The sequence below is a fragment of the Ornithorhynchus anatinus genome, chromosome 1 (genome assembly GCF_004115215.2).
Source record: "Ornithorhynchus anatinus isolate Pmale09 chromosome 1, mOrnAna1.pri.v4, whole genome shotgun sequence".
Lineage (NCBI taxonomy): Eukaryota > Metazoa > Chordata > Mammalia > Monotremata > Ornithorhynchidae > Ornithorhynchus > Ornithorhynchus anatinus.
In genome coordinates, this window is record NC_041728.1 from 59308299 (window position 1) to 59332864 (window position 24566).

Sequence of the window (24566 nt, forward strand, 5' to 3'; positions counted from 1 at the left end):
TGGAACCCAACAGGATCATTGATCTTCATTCATTAAAAAAAGAAAGTATGCTTTTGTGGAAGCAAATTTATGCTTATGCCGGGTAAGAGAATCTGTTCAATTAATCCCCACCCATACTTCAACCACGACTCCACCCCTAGCCAAAAAAAAAAAAAAAAGCCACCGGCTAAAATGTACTTATTAATCTAGAAATCTGTCTGTAGGGAAAAAGTCATTAACAATGTACTCAATCAATCAATCAACAGTATTTACTGAGTGTAAACTGTGTGCAGAGCACAGTACTAAGCACTTGGGAGAGTGAAGTAGGCAGAGGCGGACCCTGCTCACAAGGAGCTTACAATCTAGTGGTCAATTAAGTACTTTTTTTTAGTCTGAGATGTTGAAGATCAATTGGACACTAAATGAGGCAGAATGGAGAAGCAGTCTGGCCTCAAGGAAAGAGCACAGAGGACCTGGGTTCTAATCTCAGTTCTGCCGTATGTCTGCTATGTGACCTTGAGTAAGTCACTTAACTTCTCTGTGCCTCAGTTACCTCATCTGTAAAATGGGGGTTATAGCTGTGAGCCCTTTGTGGGATCCAAACTGTGTCCAACCTGAAATTCTTGTATCTACCCCCAGAGCTTAGTACAGTGCCTGGTACATAATAACTGCTTAATAAAAACTATTAAAAAAAATGAATGGTGTCAGTCAGCTGGACTTTTGCTCTATGCTGGCCTATGACTGAGTTATTACATGCAAGGATGAGGACAAAGACCCCCCCCCCCCCCCCCCCCCCCCCCCCACCCGCCAGAGTTTCAAATGTGGTGTCAAGAGGGGCCCAGAGGGGATCCTTGACTCAAAGTTCCTCAAGGGCACAAAGCAGAAGAGCCTATTATAAAGGAAGGGGAGGATTGGAGGCAGAAGACCTCAAAAGAAGCAGCAGGGATTGATGGTTATTTGCACTGGGGTGGGAAAGGGGGGGAAGAAGAGAGCTTGAAGACATTCCTGGGTGGTGCAAAAATCCTGATTGTGGCACTAAAGGGAAGGGAAAATCTGAGCATAACAATGGAAAACGATGTCCAAAATTTAATCAGCTGCTCCTGTGTGCCTATTCTCCCCCACGAGATTGTAAAGTCCTTGCCGGCAGAGATCGTGTCTATTTACTCCACTGCACTCTATCAAGGGCTTAGAACAGTGCTGTGCACACAGTAAGTGCTCTATAAATACCATGGACTGACTGAGGACTCCCCCATATTTCAGCTGCCTATCTATGCCTGTCTTTTAGACTTATCTCTAGTGGGTTTGTTTCCTATCTTCTGAATACCTCTCCTCCTCGCAGCTGTCTCTGCTCCTTACACTGCAAATTAGACACTGGCCAAGGCTGATGAATTGGCAAATTGTATATTCTGAGCTCCAACAGTCACCTTAGTCACTCTAATCTCTCCCGGGTTATCTCCCCCACCCCTCCCACCAAACACACAACACATACCCCTGGAGATGGGGACCCCCTGACTCACCAAAGGCCAGGCTAAGGAACAGAGAGGCTATGTGACCTAGCCCCATAGCACTTATGTACTTATCTGTAATTTTATTTATATTGTCTGTCTCCCCTTCTAGACAGTAAGCTCACTGTGGGCAGGAAATGTGTTCATTTGTTCATTCAGTCATATTTTTGAGCACTTACTGTGTGCAAAGCACTGTACAAAGCACTTGGGAGAGTACAACAGAACAATAAATGACACTCCCTGCCCACAAGAAGCTTACAGAGGGAGCCTGTTACGTTATTATATTGTACTCTCCTCAGTACTTAGTACAGTGCTCTGCACATAGTATGCGCTCAATAAACACGATCGACTGACTGACCTAACCCTGGCCACACAGTGTGTCACAGACCGGGAATTTGTGGTCCCCAGAATGCTCTCCTCTTTGCTGCATGTGCAGCCCTGCCATGTCACCCTTGTAAACTGCTAACTCTAGTTGGCAGTGTGAATCCTGCCCGCTCCTCCTTCCCTGCTCACTTACAACCCAGGAGCAGCCCGGAGCCTCTGGACTAGTTGGGGGCAATGGAGGATGGGGGAGTGGGGCCAACTCGATCCTGGAAGAGTCCTGCAGCTGCATCCGGATTTGCCAGGTCTGGAAGTCTGGAGCCCGACTTGCTGGTCTCCCTGCTTGTGATTCCACACTGCCCAGATCACGTTGCATATGTGTGATATGGAACCTGGGTGTGATGTCCCTGGGAGGCTGCTGGGACTGTGGCCCTCCTGGGGCCTACCTGGATTTTCCAGACTCTCAACAGGGCCACAGAGAGCAAGCGGCCCTGGAGTAATTTCTATGAGCTACACCCTGGGCCCCAGATTTGGGGTTTGTGGGGATAACTATGCTGCTCTGGCCTAGCTTGCTTTTTGTTTTGTTTTTATGGTCTTTGTTAAGTGCTTACTATGTGCCAGACATAGTTCTAAGCCCTGGGGTGGATACAAGATAATAAGTCCCTGTCCCACATGGGGATCACAGTCTTAATCACCATTTTACTGACAAGGTAACTGAAGCACAGAGAAGTAAAGTGAAGTCACACAGCAGACTGGTGGCAGAGCCAGCACTAGAATCCTGCTAGGGCATCCCTGGGTCTCCCCAGTTCCTCTCCTGTCTCATTCCTCCTCATGGCCTGTTCATAGCCTACACCATCAGTCCCAGCTCCACCACTTGTCTGCTGTGTGACCGTGGGCAAGTCACTTAACTTCTCTGTGCCTCAGTTTCCTCATCTGTAAAATGGGGACTAAGACTGTGAGCCCTACATTGGAAAATCTGATTACCTTGTATCTACCCCAGCACTTAGAACAGTGCTTGGCACATAGTAAGCACTTAAATAACATCATTATTATTTTTTATCAGTCCTGCAGGATGGAGAAGAACCCCTTCTCCCTCCTGAATCTTCGCCTCCCTCACCCAATTTACATTTCCCTGGTTGTTATTCTTTCAAAGGCCCAACACTATTGCTTCAGTAAGAATTAAGAACAAAGGAACTGCTTTCCAGGACACAGGGCACTAGGATTTCATCCTTGCACTATATAAATTGGGAAGCCGAGATTTCAATTCAAGCAAATTCAAGTTTCGGAAATCCCCAGGATCACTTCAATCCAGCTGTTCTTTCCCCTCCTCCCTTTCTTTCTATGTTATCTTATACTGCAAGAGCTGTCAAACATGGGTAAATTAAGCAGGCCTCCCAACAAGTGACCAAATTTGATGACTGTTTTGAAGATCTGACTCTGGACATAGACTGGAGCAGAGAGGCTGATTATCAAGAGAGGTGATAACAACAATAATAATCAATCATTTATTGAGAGCTTATTGCGTGCAAAACTCTGTACTTGGTGCTTGGGAGAGTACAGCGCAACCATATAATAAACACATTCCCTGCCCACAGTGAGCTTACAGTAATAATAATGATGATAATGATAACAATAATAATATTGGTAACTGTAGTATTTGTTAAGAGAAGCAAAATGAACTAGTGGAAAGAGCACAGGCCTGGGAGACAGGGGACCTGGGTTCAAATCCCAGCTTCACCACGTGTCTGCTGGGTGACCTTAGGCAAGTCACTTAACTTCTTTGTGCCTCGTATTTACTGAGCGCTTACTCAGAGCACCGTACTAAGTGCTTGGAAAGTACAATTCAGCAACAAAGAGAGACAATCCCTGCCCACAGTGGGGTTAATTCTTGATCATCTTCCTACTTTGAGAGCCTCATGTGGAACCTGATTACCTTGTATCTACCCCAGCACTTAGCACAGGGCTTGGCACATAGTAAGCACTTGACAAATACCATTATTATTATTATTATTATTATGTTACTATGTGCCAAGCACTGTTCTCTAAGAGCTGAGGTAGACACGAGATAATCAGATCCCACATGGAGCTCACAGTCTAAGGGGAAGGAAGAATAAACACTGAATCCCCATTTTACAGATGAAGAAAATGAGGCAGAGAGAAGTTAACTGACTTGGCCAAGGTCACACAGAACAGACGAGTGGCAGAGCAGGAATTAGAACCCAGGTCTTCTGATTCCCAGGCTGGGGATCTCTCCACTAGGCCACACAACTTCTCAAGTCAAAAACATAGAGGCTTTGGGCTTCTCTATGAGGCTGAGGAGAAGCAGGGATTGGGCAATGCCTCACTTCTGCTTTCGGGGAGAGGCCCATCTCCCACAGGGGTGGTGGGAGATACCGACAAACAGATGCCATTTGCGGCAGGGTGCTGAAATCTGGAGTTCTTAATTGACAGAGCGGAGATAAAGCCGTGGGGGAGGCTTAATGACTGGCAAGAGATTGTTAATGAGGGGTTCGAGCAGAAGACTTCCACGTATAAAATTACACTTGTAAAAATATTTGTTGCCAACATCTCTGTAGGGTATAAGCAATAAACTCACTGCCAATTAGAACCATTTCTGTCTTCTGCCGGAATGGAGACGGAGCTTTGATACATCACAACAATAAAGGCTGATTTTTGTTTTGTTCCGGGGAGAGAGAGACTGGTCTGATAATTCAAGGGGAAGATGATCGGCTCCACTGGAAATACGGTATAATAAATGATTGTGCCAAAATAACTGGTGGTCTCTGTGAGCGGAAAATCTTATCTCGGCAGATGGGTGTTCATGAGTTTCCCTGTGTACCAGCTGTGTGTGTATAGTGTGTCTGAGAACATGGGCTTTTACATTGGTCTTTTCAGCCACACACACTTGTAAGTGAATTTCACCATCTCTGGAGTCTTCTTTGAATAAGAAGAGAACCACTATCTATACCTAAATAATAATGATGTTATTTGTTAAGCGCTTACTATGTGCCAAGCATTCATTTGATTGTATTTATTGAGCGCTTATTGTGTGCAGAGCACTGTACTAAGTGCTTGGAATGTACAATTTGGCAACAGATAGAGAAAATCCCTGCCCAACAATGGGCTCACAGACTAAAAGGGGGAGACAGACAGTAAAACAAGCAGTCAGGCATCAAAACCAAGATAAATAGAATCATAGATATATACAGATCATTAATAAAATAGAATATACAAATATACACAACTGTTGTGGGGAGGGGAAGGGGGAAGAGCAGAGGGAGGGAGTAGGGAAGGGAGGAGGGGCAGAGGGAAAGGGAGGGCTCAATCTGGGAAGGCCTCCTGGAGGAGGTGAGCTCCAGTAGGGCTTTGAAGAGGGGAAGAGAGTTAGTTTGGCGGATGCGAGGAGGGACGGCATTCCAGGTCAGTGGTAGGACATGGGTCAGGGGTCGACGGCAGGACAGGCGAGAACGAGACACAGTGAGGAGATTAGCAGCAGAGGAACAGAGTGTATGGGATGGGCTGTAGATGGAGAGAAGGGAGGTGAGGTAGGAGGTGGCAAGGTGATGGAGAGCTTTGAAGCCAAAAGTGAGGAGTTTTTGTTTCATGTGAAGGTTGATAGGCAACCACTGGAGATTTTTGAGGAGGGCAGCGATATGCCCAGAGCGTTTCTGTAGAAAGATGAACCGGGCAGCAGAGTGAAATATAGATTGGAGTGGGGAGAGACAGGAGGTGGGAGATCAGAGAGGAAGCTGATGCAGTAATCCAGTCGGGATATTATGAAAGCTTGTACCAGCAAGGTAGCAGTTTGGATGGAGAGGAAAGGGCAGATCTTGGTGATGTTATGAAGGTGAGACTGGCAGCTTTTGGTGACAGATTGGATGTGTGGGGTGAATGAGAGAGCTGAGTCAAGGATGACACCACGGTTGCCGGCCTGTGAGACGGGAAGAATGGTAGTGCCATCCACAGTGACAGGGAACTCAATAAATACTATTGAATGAATGAATGAAAAGTCAGGGAGAGGACAGGGATTGGCAGGGAAGATAAGGAGCTCAGTCTTGGACAAGTTGAGTTTTAGGTGGAGGGCAGATATCCAGGTGGAGATCTCCTGAAGGCAGGAGGAGATATGACCCTGGAGGGGGAGAGAACAGGGGAGGAGATGTAGATTTGGGTGTCATCTGTGTAGAAGCATTGTTCTAAGCGCTGGGGTAGATATAAGGTAATCAGGTTGTCCCATGTGGGGCTTACACTCTTAATCCCCATTTTACAGATGAGGTAACCGAGGCACAGAGAAGTTAAGTGACTTGCCCAAAGTCACACAGCTGATAAGTGGCTGGAGCCGGGATTAGAACCTACAGCCTCTGACTCCCAAGCCTGTGCTCTTACCACTAAGCCACGCTGCTTCTCTAGCCACTTTGCTTCTCTATCACCTATAGATCTATTTACCCATATTTATCTAGATAGCTCTAGGTAGGTGTAGGTGTGGGGGGTGGGGGGGGGGATGTGTGTGGGGATGTGTGTCTGGGTGTGTGTGTGTGTTCACCTTTAAAGCACTTGACCACCTTGCTCCCTCCTACCTCTACCTCACCTCACTTCTCTCCTTCTACAATCCCACCCACACACTTGGCTCTTCTAGTGCTAACCTTCTCATTGTCTCCCCATCTTGCCGCCGACCTCTAGCCCACGTCCTGCCTCTGGCCCAGACTATAACGCCCTCCCTCTTCAAATCTGACAATTACTCTCCCCCATTTCAAAGTCTTATTGAGGGCACGACTCCGCCAAGAGGTCTTCCCAGACTAAACCCCAACTTTCCTCATCTTCCACTCCCTTCTACGTGGCCCTGACTTGCTCCTTTTATTCTTCCCCCTTCCCAACCCACAGCACTTATGTAATATATCTGTATTTTATTTATTTGTATCAATGTCTGTCTCCCTCCCTCTACCCTATAAGTTTGTTGTGGGCATGAATGATATCTGGTTATTGTTGTATTGTACTCTCCCAAGCGCTTACTACAGCGCTCTGCACACAGTAAGCGCTCAATAAAAAAAAACTGAATGAACAAACCTGCCATATAAATCACCAAAATAATCAGGTGGGAAATTTCAGATACCCTGCAGTTGTTGAGAAGCTAACTCTTCTTGCTGACTTGCCTGCAGGTATTACCTCCTCTTCTCCCACCGCCCATCTCGACTACTCCAAACTTACAATGGACAGGGAGTTTAGGGAGGGGAGCCTGTGGTTCTAGTTATGGGCCTGCCGCTGTCCTGCTGGGTGACCTTGGGTAAGTCACCTAACCTCTCTGGGTCCCAGGTTCTCCATCTGGGGAATGAGGATGAGCAGTCCTGCTCCTCCCTGCCTCTCAGGCAAGACTGCTTAGCCCTACAGTAAATTAGCTATCCAGGTGAGTCTCCTCTCCTCCCCTCCCCTCATCAGCCCATTCTGGCTGTCAAGAGATCTAACTGGTACCAGGTCACTGATCTGCTGGGTGACTTTGGGCAAGTGACTTCAGCTCTCTAGGCCTCAGGCTCCTTATCTGGAAAATGGAGATAATCCCTTCCTTCTCCTTTGCCCTCTCTCACAGAGATGTCAAGAAAAGAGATAGCATGGAATTTGAAGGCTCTCTGGGAGATCGATGTGCTTAAAAAAAAAAAAAAAAGACTGAGGTGATTTTGTGGTTTTAATTCTGTTCCACCTCTAGATTTTAAATGGTTTGGGGCAGGGTGTCTTCACACACCCCCCCCCCATTCCTCCACCTTACACACGAGTGAGAATGTCCCTAATAAATTTGATATTAAAAAGTTGGTTAGGGCCAGGATATGACTAATTCTGTGATCACAGCTGGTTGTTAAATGGAGCCTCATTAAATCTTCTGTTCTCACACTCCCAAAGCAGAAACAAATGGGCCGTAGATGAGAACTGGCATTTCTCTCTCACCCTCTCTGCTCTAAGGGCAACGTGATGGTGGCAACAGAATTCAAAAATGAACTCAGGAGCCTGTTTTGTCCACCTCCAACCCTTCCCTACCCTCACCCTGCAAAAGCTCCCAACTTGCCCCAACCAAAGAAATTTCCAGGAAAAATCACTTTTGTCCAGCTTCAAGTAATATTTTGGGTGAGTTTTCAAGTCCATGATACTGTGCATATAATACATACATTAAATATAATAAGCATTATTTATAATGATGCCTGTCTCCCTCTCTAGACTCTAAGCTCCTTGTGGGCAGGAAATGTGTTTACCAACCCTATTGTACTGCACTCTCCCAAGCACTTAGTACAGTGCTCTGCACACAGTAAGCACTCAATACCATTGATTGATTGTGCTGGCTTTGATTCCAAAACCATTTAAGACAAAGGGCTCAGCACTGCTCTCCGAGAGTTGACGTGAGAATATAAAATCAAACAATGGTATTTACTGAGCGCTTGATGTGCAAAGTGGACTGTATTGAGCACTTGGGAGAGTACAGTCCAACAGAGTTGGTAGACATGCTCCCTGCCCATGAGGATCTTATGGGGAAAAACTGATGGTCTAGTCATAAAGAACATAGTCATAAGAACAGTGCCAGCCAGGGACAGATCTGAGGCCCAGACTGCTGTATCCGTGACCCCGTGATGCTGGAAGGGACCACCTGATGGCCTGGGATGGACTATCTGTTGCCCTCTTCCCTCTAACGGCCAGTCTCACGGCGATTCCGTGGGACAAGGCAAAGCCCCGGATGTCCCTTACCATGAGGAACTTTTCAAAACCTGGGGGCAAAGAAGAGACAGGGAGCCCAAGACAAAGAGGAGTATTTGGGTCAGGAACGAGAGCCCCTCTCATGATTTTGGCCTGGAAGCTGCCTCTCACTCCCCACACCCTGTCTTGCGTGGCCTATTTTGAGAGGAAAATGACAAGCAAATCTTGCTCTTTTGTAAGTTTTCCTTTCGGGGTACAATAGATGTTTAATTTATTAACCCAGCGGGGGACTCAGCCAGAGTGAATAGCAGCAACGTGGACTCCAATATCAATTATCCTCCCTATGGGCACCAGCTACAGAAAATCCTTAAGAAAAATAACAACATGTATGGAGGCACCCGATGAATCATCTCAAGGAAGCAGCTGTGTTGATAAAATTTTTAAGCAGAGATGAAAAAGAGAACGCAAAATGCAATACAGTAATTTAGGATGGGAACTCTCCAGTGTATATTTAATTAAAACTATTTTAGAGGGAAATAAGAAGCCAAGCAATGGGAAAACCCTCACATAAGAGTCACTCTCAAACTAGCCTAATCTCCCCACGTTCCTACCTTTAGAAGACACACTTTATGCGACGATCACTATTTTTTTCCTCCCTCTGGACATCAATGGAATAGCTGAACACTTTGGAGAGAAAGATGGGCAAAAAGGGGAATGAAGGGAAATGGAAAATTTGGGTGTTATGGGTGAGAGGTATTAGTATTATGGTATTTGTTAAGTGCTTACTATGTACCAAGCGTTGTTCTAAGCGCTGGGATAGATCCAACGTAATCAGATTGGACAAAACGAGTGCAGTAGTTGTCCAGTGAGTCAGGCGATCAGTCAATCCTATTTATTGAGTGTTTACTGTGTGCTGAGCACTGTACTAAGCATTTGGGAGAGTAATAATAATGATAATAGTAATAATAGTGGCATTTATTAAGCACTTACTATGTGCCAGGAACTGTTTTAAGTGCTGAGGAGGATACAAGCAAATTGGATTGGACACAGACCCTGTCCCACATGGAGCTCCACAGTCTCAATCACTATAACAACATATCAGACACATTCACTGCCCACAGAGAGCTTAAAGTCTAGAGCGGGAGACAGACGTTAATATCAACGAATGAATTACAGATATGTACACGAATGCTTTGGGGCTGGGAAGGAAGATGAATAAAGGGAGCAACTCAGGGAGACACAGAAGGGAATGGGAGCTCAACTCCCGCAGTATAACAGGATGGAACTAAGGCGGCTGTGGCTGCAGGCCCCACAGGCCGGGGTCAGCCTTGCCCTGGGTAGCCCAACGAGCCACCATGTGCTTCTTGTACCTACCCCAGCACTTATTACAGTGCCTGGAACATAGTACATGCCTAACAATTTTTTTTTTTAAAGTGGGAAACTGAATGAAGAAGGCCAGCACATTATTCCGGAGACAGAGAGTGCGGCAGCAGTGTAGTATGAAGCTGTGATGCAACTAAGGGCCCTAGAGCTGAGGTAAGGTCCAACCTTCTCTGAAGCTGTGAGACCCTGAGTCCATGCAGGAACACATTTATGTGACTTCCTGAGCAGTTCCGCCAGTGGCATGCATGAGTTATACTCAACATCAAATGCCATAGGGAAGCAGCATGGTCTAGTGGATTCAGCACAGGTCTGTGAGTAAGAAGGACCTGGTTTCTAATGCTGGTGCTGCCGCTTTTCTGTTGTGTGACCTTGGGTAAGTCACTTCACTTCTCTGTGACTCAGTTCCCTCATCTGTAAAATGCGAATGAAGACTGTCAGCACCTTGTGTGGGGGACAGGAAAGGCACCCAATCTGATTAGCTTGTATCTACCCCAGAAGAGTGCTTGACATGAAGTAAGCGCTTAACAAATACCATCTTGATCACCATTATGAGGAGCAGTTTTGCTCAGTGGAAAGAGCACAGACCTCAGAAGCACAGAAACTGGGTTCTAATTCCAGCTCTGGCACTAGTCTGCAAGTCACTTCACTTCTCTGTGCCTCAGTTACCTCATCTGCAAAAATGGGATTAAGATTGTGAAATCCACATGAGAGGTGGATTCTGTCCAAGCTGATTATCTTGTATTTACCCCAGCGCTTAGTACAATGCCGAATAGGCAGTAAGCACTTAAATACCATTAGAAAAAAAAAGGCCAGCTCACAAACCACGACGTTCAATAACCAAGTCGGTCTTCTAGTATTCATTCAATAGTATTTATTGAGCGCTTACTATGTGCAGAGCACTGTACTAAGCGCTTGGAATGAACAAGTCGGCAACAGATAGAGACAGAAAGCTATGGTCACCTCCTCCCAGCTCCTCCAGGCGGGCCACATGAGAAGAATGAACGACAACAGGATACCTAAACACCTGTAGCATCGAGAGCTGAAAGTGAGAAACCAAAAGCAAAGAAGGCAGAGGAAGCATTTTAAGGATAGGGTTAAAACAAAGGCCTGGGCGATGCTGCATCAAAACTGAAAACTGGAAGTCAATTATCACAGAGACTAGCATGACAGACTGCCATAAAAGAGCAGCTTGTTTTGAGTCGAGGTTTTGTGAGGACTGAGAGATAAGGAGGCAAAAGTGACAACAGAGCCAGGAACTATCTGCCAGGTACAGCTGGGATGTACTGTCCCGTAGCACATCAAGGTGCAGCCTTTGTGTGTGCACAGAGAGGCCAGGACTGTGAGATCCCCATTACTGTTTTAGTCACACATGCTGCAGAGCTTCACCATCAGTGGTTTCTTTGAGTACAAAAAGTAATTGCTATGGGTGGGTTGGCACGGTTTGGGGTGGGAGACGATTCAACATGGAAGGCTTCCTGGAGGGGTGGGTTTTCAGGAGGGATTTGAGAGGGGAAAAACGGTGTAAGCTTTCAAGAGCAAGGGGCTGTCAAGAGCAAGGGATGGGGCTGTCAAGAGCAAGGGACAGTTAGAAGGTGGGTGAGCACCAGGTGGGGTGTAGCAGCTAAAACGATGGATATGTGAGGTGGAAAAAATGCTGAGGGCAATCCTTGAAGCCATGGAAAAGGATTTCTCTTTAGGGCAGAGAACACAAAGTGTCTCGATGCACTGCAAATTCCTTGAGAGTTGTCTTCTCATTGCTCTGCCCCTCTCCCCAGGTATCTGCCCAGTGCCAGGAGGAGAGTAATGGGTTCCTTTGGGCCTATGGAGCAATCCACATTGGAAGCAAAACACTCAATTCTTCCTTATCAAGGCCTTTAGAATTTAGGTCCTTCCTCACTTGCTCGCCTCCTCCACTGCCTAGCAATCTCCATACCCTCAAAGTTCCACAATCCCTCTAATACTCTAATAGGATGTTGTCAATCATATTTATTGACTCCTTACTGTGTGCAGAGCACCATACTAAGCATGTGGGGGAGTACAATATAACAATAAACAGACACATTCCCTGCCCACAACAGCTTACAGTCTAGAGGGAGAGGTGGACATGAATAGAAATAAATAAATTACGGATATGTACATAAGTGCCGTGGGGTTGGGAGCGGGGATGAATAAAGACAGCAAGTCAGGGTGACATAGAAGGGAGTTGAAGAAGAGGAAAAGAAGGCTTAGACAGGGAAGGCTTTTTGGAGATGTGCCTTCAGTTGCACTTTGGAATTCCATGTCACTTGGAGAATTTCTGTTTGAAGGAGACACAAAGACTCGCCCCCCTCACCCTCCCACCTCCAGGACCTTGCCTGGCAGCCCCAAGGAAGCCAGGCTCCACCACCCACCTGGGTCCTAGAGCAGTTCACTGCCACTTGTTGGAGCATCCCAGATCCCAGGAGATCCCTCACAGCAGCATCAAAGTTCTCTCCCTGAAACCAAGCTGAGGCCGGGAAAGGAGCTAAGAATACAGGCTTCCTCTCTTTCTCGGAATCCGTCCAGTGAGCAGAGACTGTCAGAACACTTGGTTTCATATCTCCAGTGGCTCAGCAAGACAATTTCCCAGGCCCCATGGAACTCCCAAGAACAACCAACGAGGGCCACCCCAATATAGTTCGGGCGAGTGAATTTGCTGCTTTAAAACTAGCAATCTTGAATAAAGAAAAGTTTGCATTTTATTTTTAAGCTAATCCTTTCACAACAGAGTAGGCTGGGTCTACTATTAAGCAGATAAGGACATGAGCTTTTTTTAATTTGTAAGCTCCTAGAGGACAGGAGTGATGTCCTAATTTTATTGTAGTGTCCAAGTATTTAGGCACTCAATAAATACCACTAATAGACTGTACTTGTAATTTGAAATTTTCAAGGTACAGTAATTTTACATTTCACATTTCCTTCAATTTAGACAAAATTAATTGGATCTGGTAGAGATTCAAGGGAGTGGTAAATGGATCCAAAACATTAAGAAGTTGAATTTATTTTACACACACACACAGAGTTCTGTCATGATCCAGGAATGGGTTCTAGTAAAGGGCCTTGTTAAGAAAAGCTGACATGGCAGTAAGTAATGGTGTTCAATAGTGCTCTCATGCACACAGACCATTCCTTCCAACACAGAAGACTGTTCCCAAAGTCCCTAATGTTCTCGCCCAAACATGCTGTGAAAATATTCATTTTGCTAGAACTGACTGGACCACAGACCTTAATAAGGGAATGGGATGAATGTGCAACTTGCTAATTGCTCTTCCTCCTCAAGGGTAAGTGCTCTGCTCCAGGGTAAGTGCTCTCGAGGGCACTGGTGGTGCTGTGGGGATATTTTCAGATTAGCACCAAGCATACTGCAGGAGTTCAGTGAATATTAAGCAACCCCACGAGTCCGTTTACATAGTAGACAGTAACTCTTCAAGTGACACAATCCCAGGTCCCTAAAGACCCTGAGGCCCAGAGCCCCCATAACGATTTCTCACGGTTCCATGACCTTACTGTCTTGCTCCTCCCCTTGCAACACTGCCCTCAACCTGCTCTAGGTTCCTGGCCATGTTAAAACTCATGATTCTCCTGTCATCCCTAAATAGGGCCCATTGCAGCACTCCTGGAAGAGGTGATTCACTCCAAACACTGGGACTATTAAAAGGGCAGGAGGAGGAACAACAGCAAATCTGGACCAGGCCTGACCCTTTCTAGGTATTATATGAACAGCAGACACCAGGCAAGGCTGATACTGAGTCATATCAATGGTCTGTCCTGTCCGTGGCACCAAGAGGTCTGGAGGCTTCCCCTGAGGGCACCCTCCTTTGCTTCCCAGGAAAGGGCACCCTCCTTTCCTGGGAAGCACTGTGGCCTAATAGAAAGAGCCTGAACCTGGGTGTCAGAGGACCTGATCTCTAATACCAGATCCACCACTTGTCTACTGTGTGACCTCGGGCAAGTCACTTTACTTCTCAGAGCCTCAGTTCCTTTATCTGCAAAATGGGAATTCAATACCAGACTTTGAGCCCCATTTAAGACCTGATTATCCTGTATCTACCCCAGTGCTTGGCATATGGTAAGCAATTAATACCACATTATTATTATTGTGTCACCAAGCAGCCATCAGCAAAGGGTGTCTTTCCACTACCCATGTTTCAAACCAGTTTTCATATACACAATATGTCCCCTTACTTCGCCTTTTGTTGCAAAAGGGGACCACCACCAAGAAAGAAAGACATTGGCTAGCAGAACTCTAAGGGTTCTAAGCCTTTCTAAGATGGGGTGCTTTCTCCCAGAACTCCAAATTCCAGAAAACATGTATTGCAGTACTCCCCTGGGGGCCCCCACACAACTGTTCCTTCCAACCCCAACTCACACTGCCTCCAGACCAGAGCAATTGTTGGAAGACTAATCCCTGAGTCTATCTCCATATTCTATCCTAAATGCATTCTTTCAATCATAGTTATTAAGCACTTACCATATGCGGAGCACTGTACTAAGCTCTTGGGAGAGTATAATACAACCATAAACAAACACACCTCCTCTTCTAGACTCCAAGCTCTCTGTGGGCAGAAAACTCATCTACCAACTCTGTTATATTGTCACATTGTACCCTTCCAAGCGCGCGATGCTCACAGTATGTAAGCACTCAATACATACGATCAACTGACTTCCAAACCCGGGTTCTGGCAGAAGTGAGAGCAGCAGATACACAAGAGGCCATGATCTCTTAGACAGCTAATATGTTCAGATGCTGAGAAAACTGAGCATTCCTTAGTTGCTCCACCTGCATGGTTCCTAGGGAAATCTCAAGTGGAACAAAACTGACAATTGGGAGAGATGTGTCCAGACTCCAGGGATTATCCCCAGGGGTAAATACAGAGAGATAACCGAAGAGAGCCGGACTCTGGACACGAGAGCACATCCGGACAAGGGCATACTGAACCATGAGCCAGGCCCCAAGCCGCTTGGTGGTCACCTAGCAACAGGTCACCCTGACCAGCCAGGCTGATCAGTTCCCCAGTACTTCGGACATATCGCCTGGAGGTAGCTCTGGCCAGCACCTTGATTGGAGAATAGTATTATTATTATTACAAGGGCACCACACGAAGTTCAGATTAAATCAGGTATTGATTGATTTATTTTACAGACCATGTGTGGATGCCTGCCGAGCAGATAGCCACTTTAGTTAACTGTGCATCGCATCCTGGGAAACAGTGTGGCCTAGAGGAAAGAACATGGGTCTGGAAGGCAGATGACCTGGGTTCTAAATCCAACTCTGCCACTTGCCTGATGGGTGACAGCAGGCAAATTGCCTCATTTCTCTCATTTGTAAAATGGCATGTTAGCTCCTGCTCTCTCCTCGTTACACTGTGAGCCCCATGTGGGGCAGCGATTGTGTTCTATCTGGTTATCTTGAACCCAGCACTCTGAACAGTGTTTGGCCCATAAAAAGTGCTCTACTAATACTAGAATAATACTAATAATAATATAATAGCAACAACAACATCCAAGCTCCCCACCATGTTCTAGGGGCTCAACACAGCCTCCACGCTCCAGAGGCCTCGGCCCCCACCAACTGACATGGCGACTTCCTCCTCTAAGTGCTGGAGGGCCCCTGTCCCATGCTCAGCAGAGAGGAAATGATACTGGGTGTTCAGTCAGCATTAGGAGGGCTACATTCACCTCCTGTCAGGTCATTAAGTAGGAATTCCTGCTTCTCCACGTACCCAGCTGTGACTGGAGACCCTTCCCCACCTCAGAGGGATTTCGTGGGTGAAGTTGATTCATGAGCATTTGCACCGGCCTATTCACTTCTACCAACACTTCTTGTTCGGGGAACCGGGACTATTACAAGAAATCTGACATAACAAGAGACCGAGTCCTGGATCTTGCCAAATCGGAGACGTTGAAAGTCATTAACAGTGGTTACAAAGATTAAAACTACCTTGGGGGAGTAGTGCAGCATTGAACCGAAAAATAAAGCCGTGACTGTGGCTAAATGTCGACCCACCTCAAGGCTAGGGAAAATACAGGTTACGACATTTTGAGTGTAACCGGCCCTTCCTCAGCCTGTTCCCAAGCGTTCATGACCAGAAGGTATTTTGCTTTATCCAGGAGAATGGGGACAAGAAGAGCACGGGTGAGGTCACAGATAATCTCCAAACCTCAAGCAGCGTGGCCTAATGGATACAGCACGGACCTGGGTTCTAATCCTGACCCCGCCACTTGACTACTTTGTAATTCTCTCTGCCTCAGTTATCTCATCTGTAAATGGGGATTAATAATGTGAGCCCTATTTGGGACAGAGACTTTGTCTATAGCTTGTATCTACCCCAGCACTTAGTATAGTGCCTGACACATAGTACTCGAACAAATACCATTAAAAAAAAAATTACCCAAAGGCTCTAGCCCCTCAGCCTCTGCCAAACCTTTTTTTCTTCTGACTTACTACAGCATAGCAAAAACAGGCTCCTGGAGGTCTGTTTCTATTTCCTTTCCCTTCCCACCCTCTGGTGGAGGTGCTAATGAGAAACGTTAGGAAAAGACGTGGGTAACCTTCAAACTGAATCATCATCCTCTGAATAATTACAAGTTGACTGTCTTGAATTGAGTGTAAAAAGGGAAAATGCATTAGCCAAAATAAGAATCTGGCGGTGAACAACTCAACCCACGCTTTTCCTAGAGATAGATGCAAACTTTTGCCTAACATCGTGTTTCTAGTTCTCACAAGCAACGTTAGAGGTGATCGCCAAGAGTGCCCAAACCACAGACAATCCACAAGACTTGCCTGAATCCTGCCGAGGTAGATGAACAGAGCCTTGGTCACATTGTGCTTAAAATCCCTTAAGGATCTGGACCAAATCCTCTGGTCTAGACTCCTTCTCCTCCCTCTGCCTCATTATAACTAGGCAACTTCTAGCTCCTCTGCCTCCCCAAACCCTACCCCACAGGGTGGCCTAGTGGAAAGAGCCCAGGCCTGGGAGTCAGAGGACTTGGGTTCTAATCCCGGCTTTGTGCTTGGTCTGCTGTATGACCCTGGGTGAGTCACTTCACTTCTCTGTGCCTCCGTTTCCTCATCTGTAAACTGTAAATTTGATACTTGTCCTCCCTGTCCCGTCGACTGAGAGACCCATGTGGGACAGGGATGGTGTCCAACCCAATGATCCTGTAGCTACCCCGACGCTTAGAACAGTGCTTAGGACATAAGGTGCTTAACAAATACCACCATAATAATGGTATTTGTTAAGCCCTTACTTTGTGCCAGGCACTGTTCTAAGTGCTGGAGTACATACAAGATAATAGTGTTGGACACAGTCCCTGTCCCACATGGGGCTCACACAGTTAATCCCCATTTTACAGATAAGGGAACTGAGGCACAGAGACGTGAAATGACTTGCCCAAGGTCACACAGCAGACACGTGGTAGAAACAAGATTAGAAACCAGATCGTTATGACTCCCAGGCCCGGGTTCATTAGGCCACACTGCTTCTCTTATTTCATCTCCCTGGACCTCACCCAGCAGATTTCCAGCATCCGAAGGTTTTTTTCTCCATTATCTTGGCGGCAACTGACCTTACAGCTCTTAGACATCTCTGTGTCTTCGGACCCAGATCTTCTGGGCAAGGCAGCTATACTGCCAGGAGCCACTGGGGCACCGGGCGAACCCAGTTTCATATAAGCTCAGAATGGCTACCCAACAAGTCTGCTCCTTTGCCCCCCATCCGCTTCAAGCTTACCTGAGAGAGCAGTTTGTTGTTGTCTTCCAGCAACTTGACTTTAGTTTCCAGTTGTCGGATGTAGTTCGAAGATGAATCTTTAAAGACAGAGAGAGAAGGGGTGATGAGAATAAGTTCCTCTTCAGCTGATGGGTGTTCTTTTAGCATTAACATGCAGCTACCCGTGTGGAGAGATTTCCCCCTCCCAGGGTCAGAGATCAGAGCCTTGGGGTACCTTGGAGCTCAGGTGCCAAGGAGGAGAGGACAGGAAAAAGGCCATCCTAGAGCCTGGCACTCACTCTGCTCCCCTCCATCCATCCAAGTCGCCTCTCCCCAAACCCGTGACTGCAAAACGCAACTCTTCATCTTCCCATCGAAACCCTGCCTTTCCCCATCACTGTATATAGTACCACCCCCTCCTCCACGAACCCATAACCTTGGCATTATTCTCGACACATTTCTCTCATTCAATCCGTCACCAAATCCCATCAGTTCAACCTTCATGACATCACTAAAATCTGACCTTTCCTCTCCATCCACAGTTCTACCATGTTAACCAAGCATTTATCTTATGCCGCCTTGATTACTGCATTAGCCTCCTTGCTGACCTCCCTATCTCCCAACTCTCCCCAATTCAGTCTACACTTTGCTCTGCTGCTCATATCCTTTTTGTAAAACACTATTCATTCAATTTTTCCCCACTCTTCAAGAACCTCCAGTGGTTGCCCAGCTACCTCTGCATCAAACAGAAACTCTTTACCATAGGCTTTAAGGCACTCAAACACCTTGCCCCTCCTACCTTACCTCCCTGATTTCCTATCACAACTTAGCTCACACACTTTACTCCTCTAATGCCAACCTACTCACTGTACCTCGATCTCATCTATCTCAACACTGGCCCCTCACCCAAACCCTGACTCTGGCCTGGAATGCCCTTCCTCTTCATATCTGAATGACTATCACTCCCTCCAATTTCAAAGCATCATTGAAGGCAAATGTCCTCCAAGATGTCTTCCCCAACTAAGACCTCATTTCCTCTTCTCCCACTGAATCACTTGGATTTTCACCCTTTATTCACCGCTCCCTCAGCCCCACAGCACTTATTAACATCAGTTAATAAATTAGGGATCTATACATGTCTGTTTCCGCCTCTCGACTTTAAGCTCATTGTGGGCAAGGGACATGCCTACTAACTCTATCATATAGTAGTCTCCCAAGTGTTTAGTAGTTTGCTCTGCACACAGTAAATGCTTAATATCATTGATTGATTGCAAAACCATCAGAGTACTTGATCGAACCTTCCCAACCTGACCTAAGGCTCAGAGACCAGATAAGCATGGGCCTGGACAGGGGAGCTCACAGGGGCAGAGGGACAAAGGCCTGCGTGGGATTGGCAGTGAGAAGATGCTGCCATTAGCTTCACCCCTACAGCTTTCTGGGCAGAGTGGGCAGCTGAGGAGGCATGGGAAACAGAGTGGACTAGCGGAAGGGTCAGGGGACCCAGGTTCTAATCCAGCTCCAATCAGATGTTGGCTGAGTGGCCTTGAGCAAGTAATTTGAATTTTCAGTTTTATTTATATTATACTTTCCTAAATGCTTAGGACAGTGTTCTGCCCACAGTAAGCACTCAAGAAATACAAAGGATTGATTGGTTGAGTTCCTGAATGGGGATTCAGTCACGAGAGAATTCAACCAACCAATCCTTCCTTCACCCCACACATCTAATCCGTCACCAATGCCTGCCAGTCTCACCTTTACAATATCGCCAAGATCTGCCCTTTCCTCTCCATCCAAATGGCCATCTTACTGGTACAAGCTCTCATAATATCCCGGCTGGATTATTGTGTCAGCCTTCTCTTTGATCTCCCTTCCTCCTGTCTCTCCCCGCTCCAGTTCATTCTTCATTCCGCTGCCCGGCTCATCTTCCTGCAGAAACGCTCTGGGCATGTCACTCCCCTCCTTAAAATCCTCCAATGGTTGCCTATCAACCTCCACATGAAACAAAAACTTCTCACTCTGGGCTTCTAGGCTCTCCATCACCTTGGCCCCTCCTACCTCTCCTCCCTTCTCTCTTTCTACTGCCCACCCCGCATGCTCCGCTCCTCTGCCCCTCACCTCCTCATCATCCCCTATTCACGCCTATCCCGCCATCCACCTCTGGCCCACGTCCTACTGCTGTCTTGGAATGCCCTCCCTCCTCACGTCCGCCAGACTAACTCTCTTCCCCTCTTCAAAGCCCTGAGAGCTCACCACCTCCAAGAGGCTTTCCCAGACTGAGTTTCCCCTTTCCCTCTGCTCCCCCTTCACCTCCCCTCAGCTAAGCTTCCTTTCCCTCTCCCCCCCCTTCCCCTCAGCACTGTGCTCATTTGTATATATTTTTATTACCCTATTTATTTTGTTAATGAGGTGTACATCCCCTTGATTCTATTTATCGTGATTATGTTGTCTTGTTTTTGACTGTCTCCCCCAGTTAGACTGTAAGCCCGTCAATGGGCAGGGATTGTCTCTATCTGTTGCCAAATTGTACATTCCAAGCACTTAGTACAGTGCTCTGCACATATTAAGTGCTCAGTAAATACTATTGAATGAATGAATCCTTCATATTTATTGAGTGCTTATGTGGGCAGAACATTGTCCTATGCATTTGGGATAATACCCTTCAGCCTGGGAACCTCATGTGGGTCTGCAATTATGTCTGATCTGACTATCTTATATCAACCTCAGAGTTTAGCAATATGCCTAGCAATTAGCACTTAAAAACATCATTATTAATATTAGTAGTAGCCAGTTTGCTCTGCCTCTTGGAGATGGAGCCAAAATGTTAACTCCACTTCTTGCTCCCTGCAGGAAGGAAGAAGAGGGGAAGGAAGAAGAGAAAGACCGCACCAGGCCTGCTAGCACTGGAGTAGATATGACTCCTGGGATCCCAGGCAGATCAGGTCATGGTAAGGAGAGCAAGAAACCCTGCAATGCCTAAGATGAGTACTTTGATCTTCCTCACTCTTCCCTTCCCCCTCTATTCTTGCAATTTCCCCCTCAGTGTTCTCTTCCTCCCCTACTTTCCCTGCTCCCTTCCCTCCTTCCCGGTCTTCTTTAGCTCCCTTCCCTTCCTTAATCAATTAATTAATCATATTTATTGAGTACTTTCTGTGTGCAGAGCACTGCACTAGGCATTTTGAAGAATACAATAAAACAGAATTGATAGATGCTTTCCCTGCCCACAAGCTTACAATAATAACAGTAATAATCATGGTGGTATCTGTTAACCACTTAGTATGCCAAGCATTGAAGGACGTGCTGGGGTAGAGAGGATGATCACCTTAGACGAGGGTCGTGTCCCACATGGGACTCAAAGTCTATGTAGGAAGGGGGACAGGTACTGAGTCGTCCTTTTGCAGATGAGGAAACTGAGGTTCACTGAAGTTAAGTCACTTGGCCAAGGCCATAGAGCAGACAAGTGGTAGAGCCAGGATTAGAAGCCAGGTCCTCTGTCTCCTAGACCTGCATTCTTTACACTAGGCCACATTGTTCCCACCCCCAACTTCAGTTCCCCCTTTCTCCCCTCAAATGCCCATCTTCCTGGTGCTCCACCTCAAGCTGTCCCGGTCCAAACGAAAGTTAGCCCTCCTTGTGCTGGTAATAATAATCATACTAATAACAACAACAACAATAATGATAATGGCATTTAAGCACTTAAGCTGAGTCAGGCACTGTAGTAAATGCTGGGATGGATACAAGCAAATACTGTCCCTGCCCATTTTACATATGAAGTGAAGTGACTTACCCAAGGTCATGCAGCATAAAGGTGGAAGAGTAGAAATTAGAACCCATGACCTTCTGAGTCCCAGGCCTGTGGATCTAACCACTATGCCAGTAACACTTCCTCTCTGAACAGCCCCCCTCAGCTCATCCAAGGGAGGAAGGGACAAGACAGACACCTTTTAATGAGAAAATTTCAGTCCAAAACCCTAGAACACCTCTGGCCCCAGGGTTATGCATAGACCATCAGGCAGGTGGAAACTGTCCCTGAAGAGTGACCTACTTCATAAAAGTGCCCTCCTCTCTCCACCTCCCTGGAAAGTCTCCCATTTGTCTCCACAAATTCCACGTTGCCAACTCCAGGATACAGACTCTCACTTTCCTCCGCATTCTGAAGAAGGTTCGGCTTTTATACTTTACTTCATTCCCTCACCACCCCCCTTTGAGCCATTTCCAAAATTTGGTGAAGCAGATAGATATGAACAAGTCTTTTTTTTTTTTAAGATGTTTTGACTATTTGTAGGAATAATTAGAAAAGTGAGATTCAACTGTTGCTGTTTGACAGGTGTCAGATAAATAAGAACACACACAGACACAGAGGCAAACCAAGACAGACTGTTTACTGGGAGGTGTCAGTTTTATCATTCTCCCCGAATGGACCCTTTATCCACTATTCCTCATGACCTGGGCTTGGACATTCACAACCTGGCCTGCCCAGGACCTATCCTTATTTGTCTGTGGCCTGATTTCTCCCAGGCCTTGGGGCAGCACTAATCTGCAAGGCCTTCAGCAACAAGGCTGGGTCTCCCCTGGCTTCCCCTTTCTCGCCCCCACCCTCGGGCTGAAGATCGATCTTACTAAAGAATCCTGCTTCGTGGGGTCCAGGGAAGAGCTGCAGAAAGGGGCCGGGGGGCCGGGGGGGGGGGGGGGGAGGGAGTAGTTTGGTGGTACGGGTAACCCCGCAGCCCACACTCCTGATGTGCCTAACCATCAAGCACAATCTCTCCTAGTTATCAGAAACCACATTCCCAGAATAGTTGGTGGGGTGTTTCCCCCTCCCCCCGCCCCCCAACTCTGACCTTTATGTTATCAGCAATTTTTTCAAAGCTCTAACGAATGAGTCCTCTCGGTTGGGGACCTTATGAATGACTCACAGCTTCTCTTCCCGTGCACTGCTGGAATTACACAAACACTATTTCTGAGCATTCCCCAAAGGGGGGTGGGGTGGGGTGGGGAGTCTGCTTTTTTAAGTGTGTGCCTACTGCAGGGGGGTTGCCGTTCGAGATCAGTTCCATTTTCTAATCTAAAACAATGAGCTTCCCCAGTGAAGCATCTCCTAGCACTATATAACTAATACAGTCAAGGTGAAATGATGCACACCAAACGCCTCAAACGTCCTGGAGAGGCAGAAGGGATGAATCAGGTTTGTTTTTGTAAATGGTATTTGTTAAGTGCTTACTATGTGCCAATCACCGTTTAATTTAATGTTGGTATTTGTTAAGTGCTTACTATGTGCAGAGCACTGTTCTAAGCGCTGGGGTAAACACAGGGGAATCAGGCTGTCCCACATGGGGCTCACAGTCTTAATCCCCATTTTACAGATGAGGGAACTGAGGCAGAGAGAAGTTAAGTGACTTGCTCACAGTCACACAGCTGACAAGTGGCAGAGCTGGGATTCGAACTCATGAGCCCTGACTCCAAAGCCCGTGCTCTTTCCACTGCACCACGCTGCTTCTCAAAGTTGGGGTAGATAAAAAGTAATCAAGTTGTCCCACATGGGGCTCACAGTCTTAATCCCCATTTTACTACTGAGGTAACTGAGGCACAAAGAAGTTAAGTGATTTGCCCAAGGGCACACAGCATTCAAGCAGCTGAGCGGAATTGGAATCCAGGTCCTTCTGACTCTCGGGCCACGCTGTATACACTAGGCCAAGTTCTCTTTGGGTCAATGTGATGGCATCCATCAGAACCTTCAAACAGTAGTCTCCACAATGGCCTGCTGTGTGTCTCTGTGGGCATGTCCCTTAACTGTTCTGTGCATTAGTCTCCTCATCTGTTCAGTGAGGATTCAACACCTTTCTCCTCATACTTAAACTGGGAGCCCCATGTGGGACAGGGACTGTGTCCAATCTGCATACATTGTATCTAACCCCTATGTTCTTGGCACATAGCACTAAAATACCACAATTATTATTAGAGGTCACTGAAGCAACCACTCCTTTCCCTCCTCTAACATGTAAGTTTGTTGTGGACAGGGACTTTGTCTACTAACTTTGTTGTAGTGTACACTCCCAAGTACTTAGTAGAGTGCTCTGCACACAGTATGTGTTCAATGATTACCAATGATTGACTGATTCCCTCCTGGCAACCAGAGTCCCTGCTCTCAGAATGCCCCTGCAAGCTCTTGGACTCTTCCATCCCCACTGACAATCTGAGCCTATTTTGTGTATTTTTTTTTAATTTTGGTATTTGTTAAGCACTTATGTGCCAGGCACTACATTAAGCACTAGGGGAGGTACAAGATAATTGAGTTGGACACAGTCAATGTTCCACATAGGGGTCTTAGTCTTCATCCCCATTTAACAGATGAGGTACGAGAAGCTCAGAAAGGTAAATGACTTGCCCAAAATCACAGAGGAGACAGGTATCTGGATTAGAACGCAGGTTCTCTGACTCCCAAGCCTGGGCTCTTTCCATTAGACTAAACTGCTTCTCATTGCTGTGTATTTTGTGCTTTAATATTTCATCCCTTCTGATGTATCTGCCTCCATTCCTTCTCCCCACTTAAACTCTTAGACTGTGAGACCCCTGAGGAACAGGGACCATGTCTTAGTCCCACCTGGCCATTCTCTCCCCATGCTCCATAGAGTGCTCTGCACACAGTAAATGCTTAATAAATATCACTACTACTATTTCATAGAGCAATGAACTGGCACTAGACAGAACTAGTTAAAGGCATGGGGCCTCTGCCCTCTGGAAACTTGACTGTTAGCAAAAACTAAAGAGGGGACAATAAATCTTCCTTCTTTAAGCAGTTAAGCATTCTTTAAGCAATTTTCAGTCCCTTTTTACTTGCACCATAAAAGCAGCCCTGCAAACTGTAGGAGTCCTATTTCTTGGTTACAGGCTCCGAGAAGAGCGAAGGCCCTTGGAAATTCCCACCACCTCACCCAGCACCGCAGAGGGATGGTGGCTGACCCTCCGCAGGGAGCCTCGTGGA

The 24566-nt window shown here is 46.6% G+C and overlaps 1 protein-coding gene across 3 annotated transcripts in view; it reads right to left on the bottom strand.

The window, feature by feature from the left end:
- Nucleotides 1-24566, bottom strand: part of CCDC85C (coiled-coil domain containing 85C) — a 156499-nt gene that overhangs the window by 25235 nt on the left and 106698 nt on the right. For all 3 annotated transcript variants that reach the window (XM_029076316.2, XM_029076315.2, XM_029076314.2), the window contains exon 2: nucleotides 17609-17685. In XM_029076316.2, the coding sequence (XP_028932149.1) occupies nucleotides 17609-17685 (77 nt within the window). The remainder of the gene's footprint in view (nucleotides 1-17608; nucleotides 17686-24566) is intronic.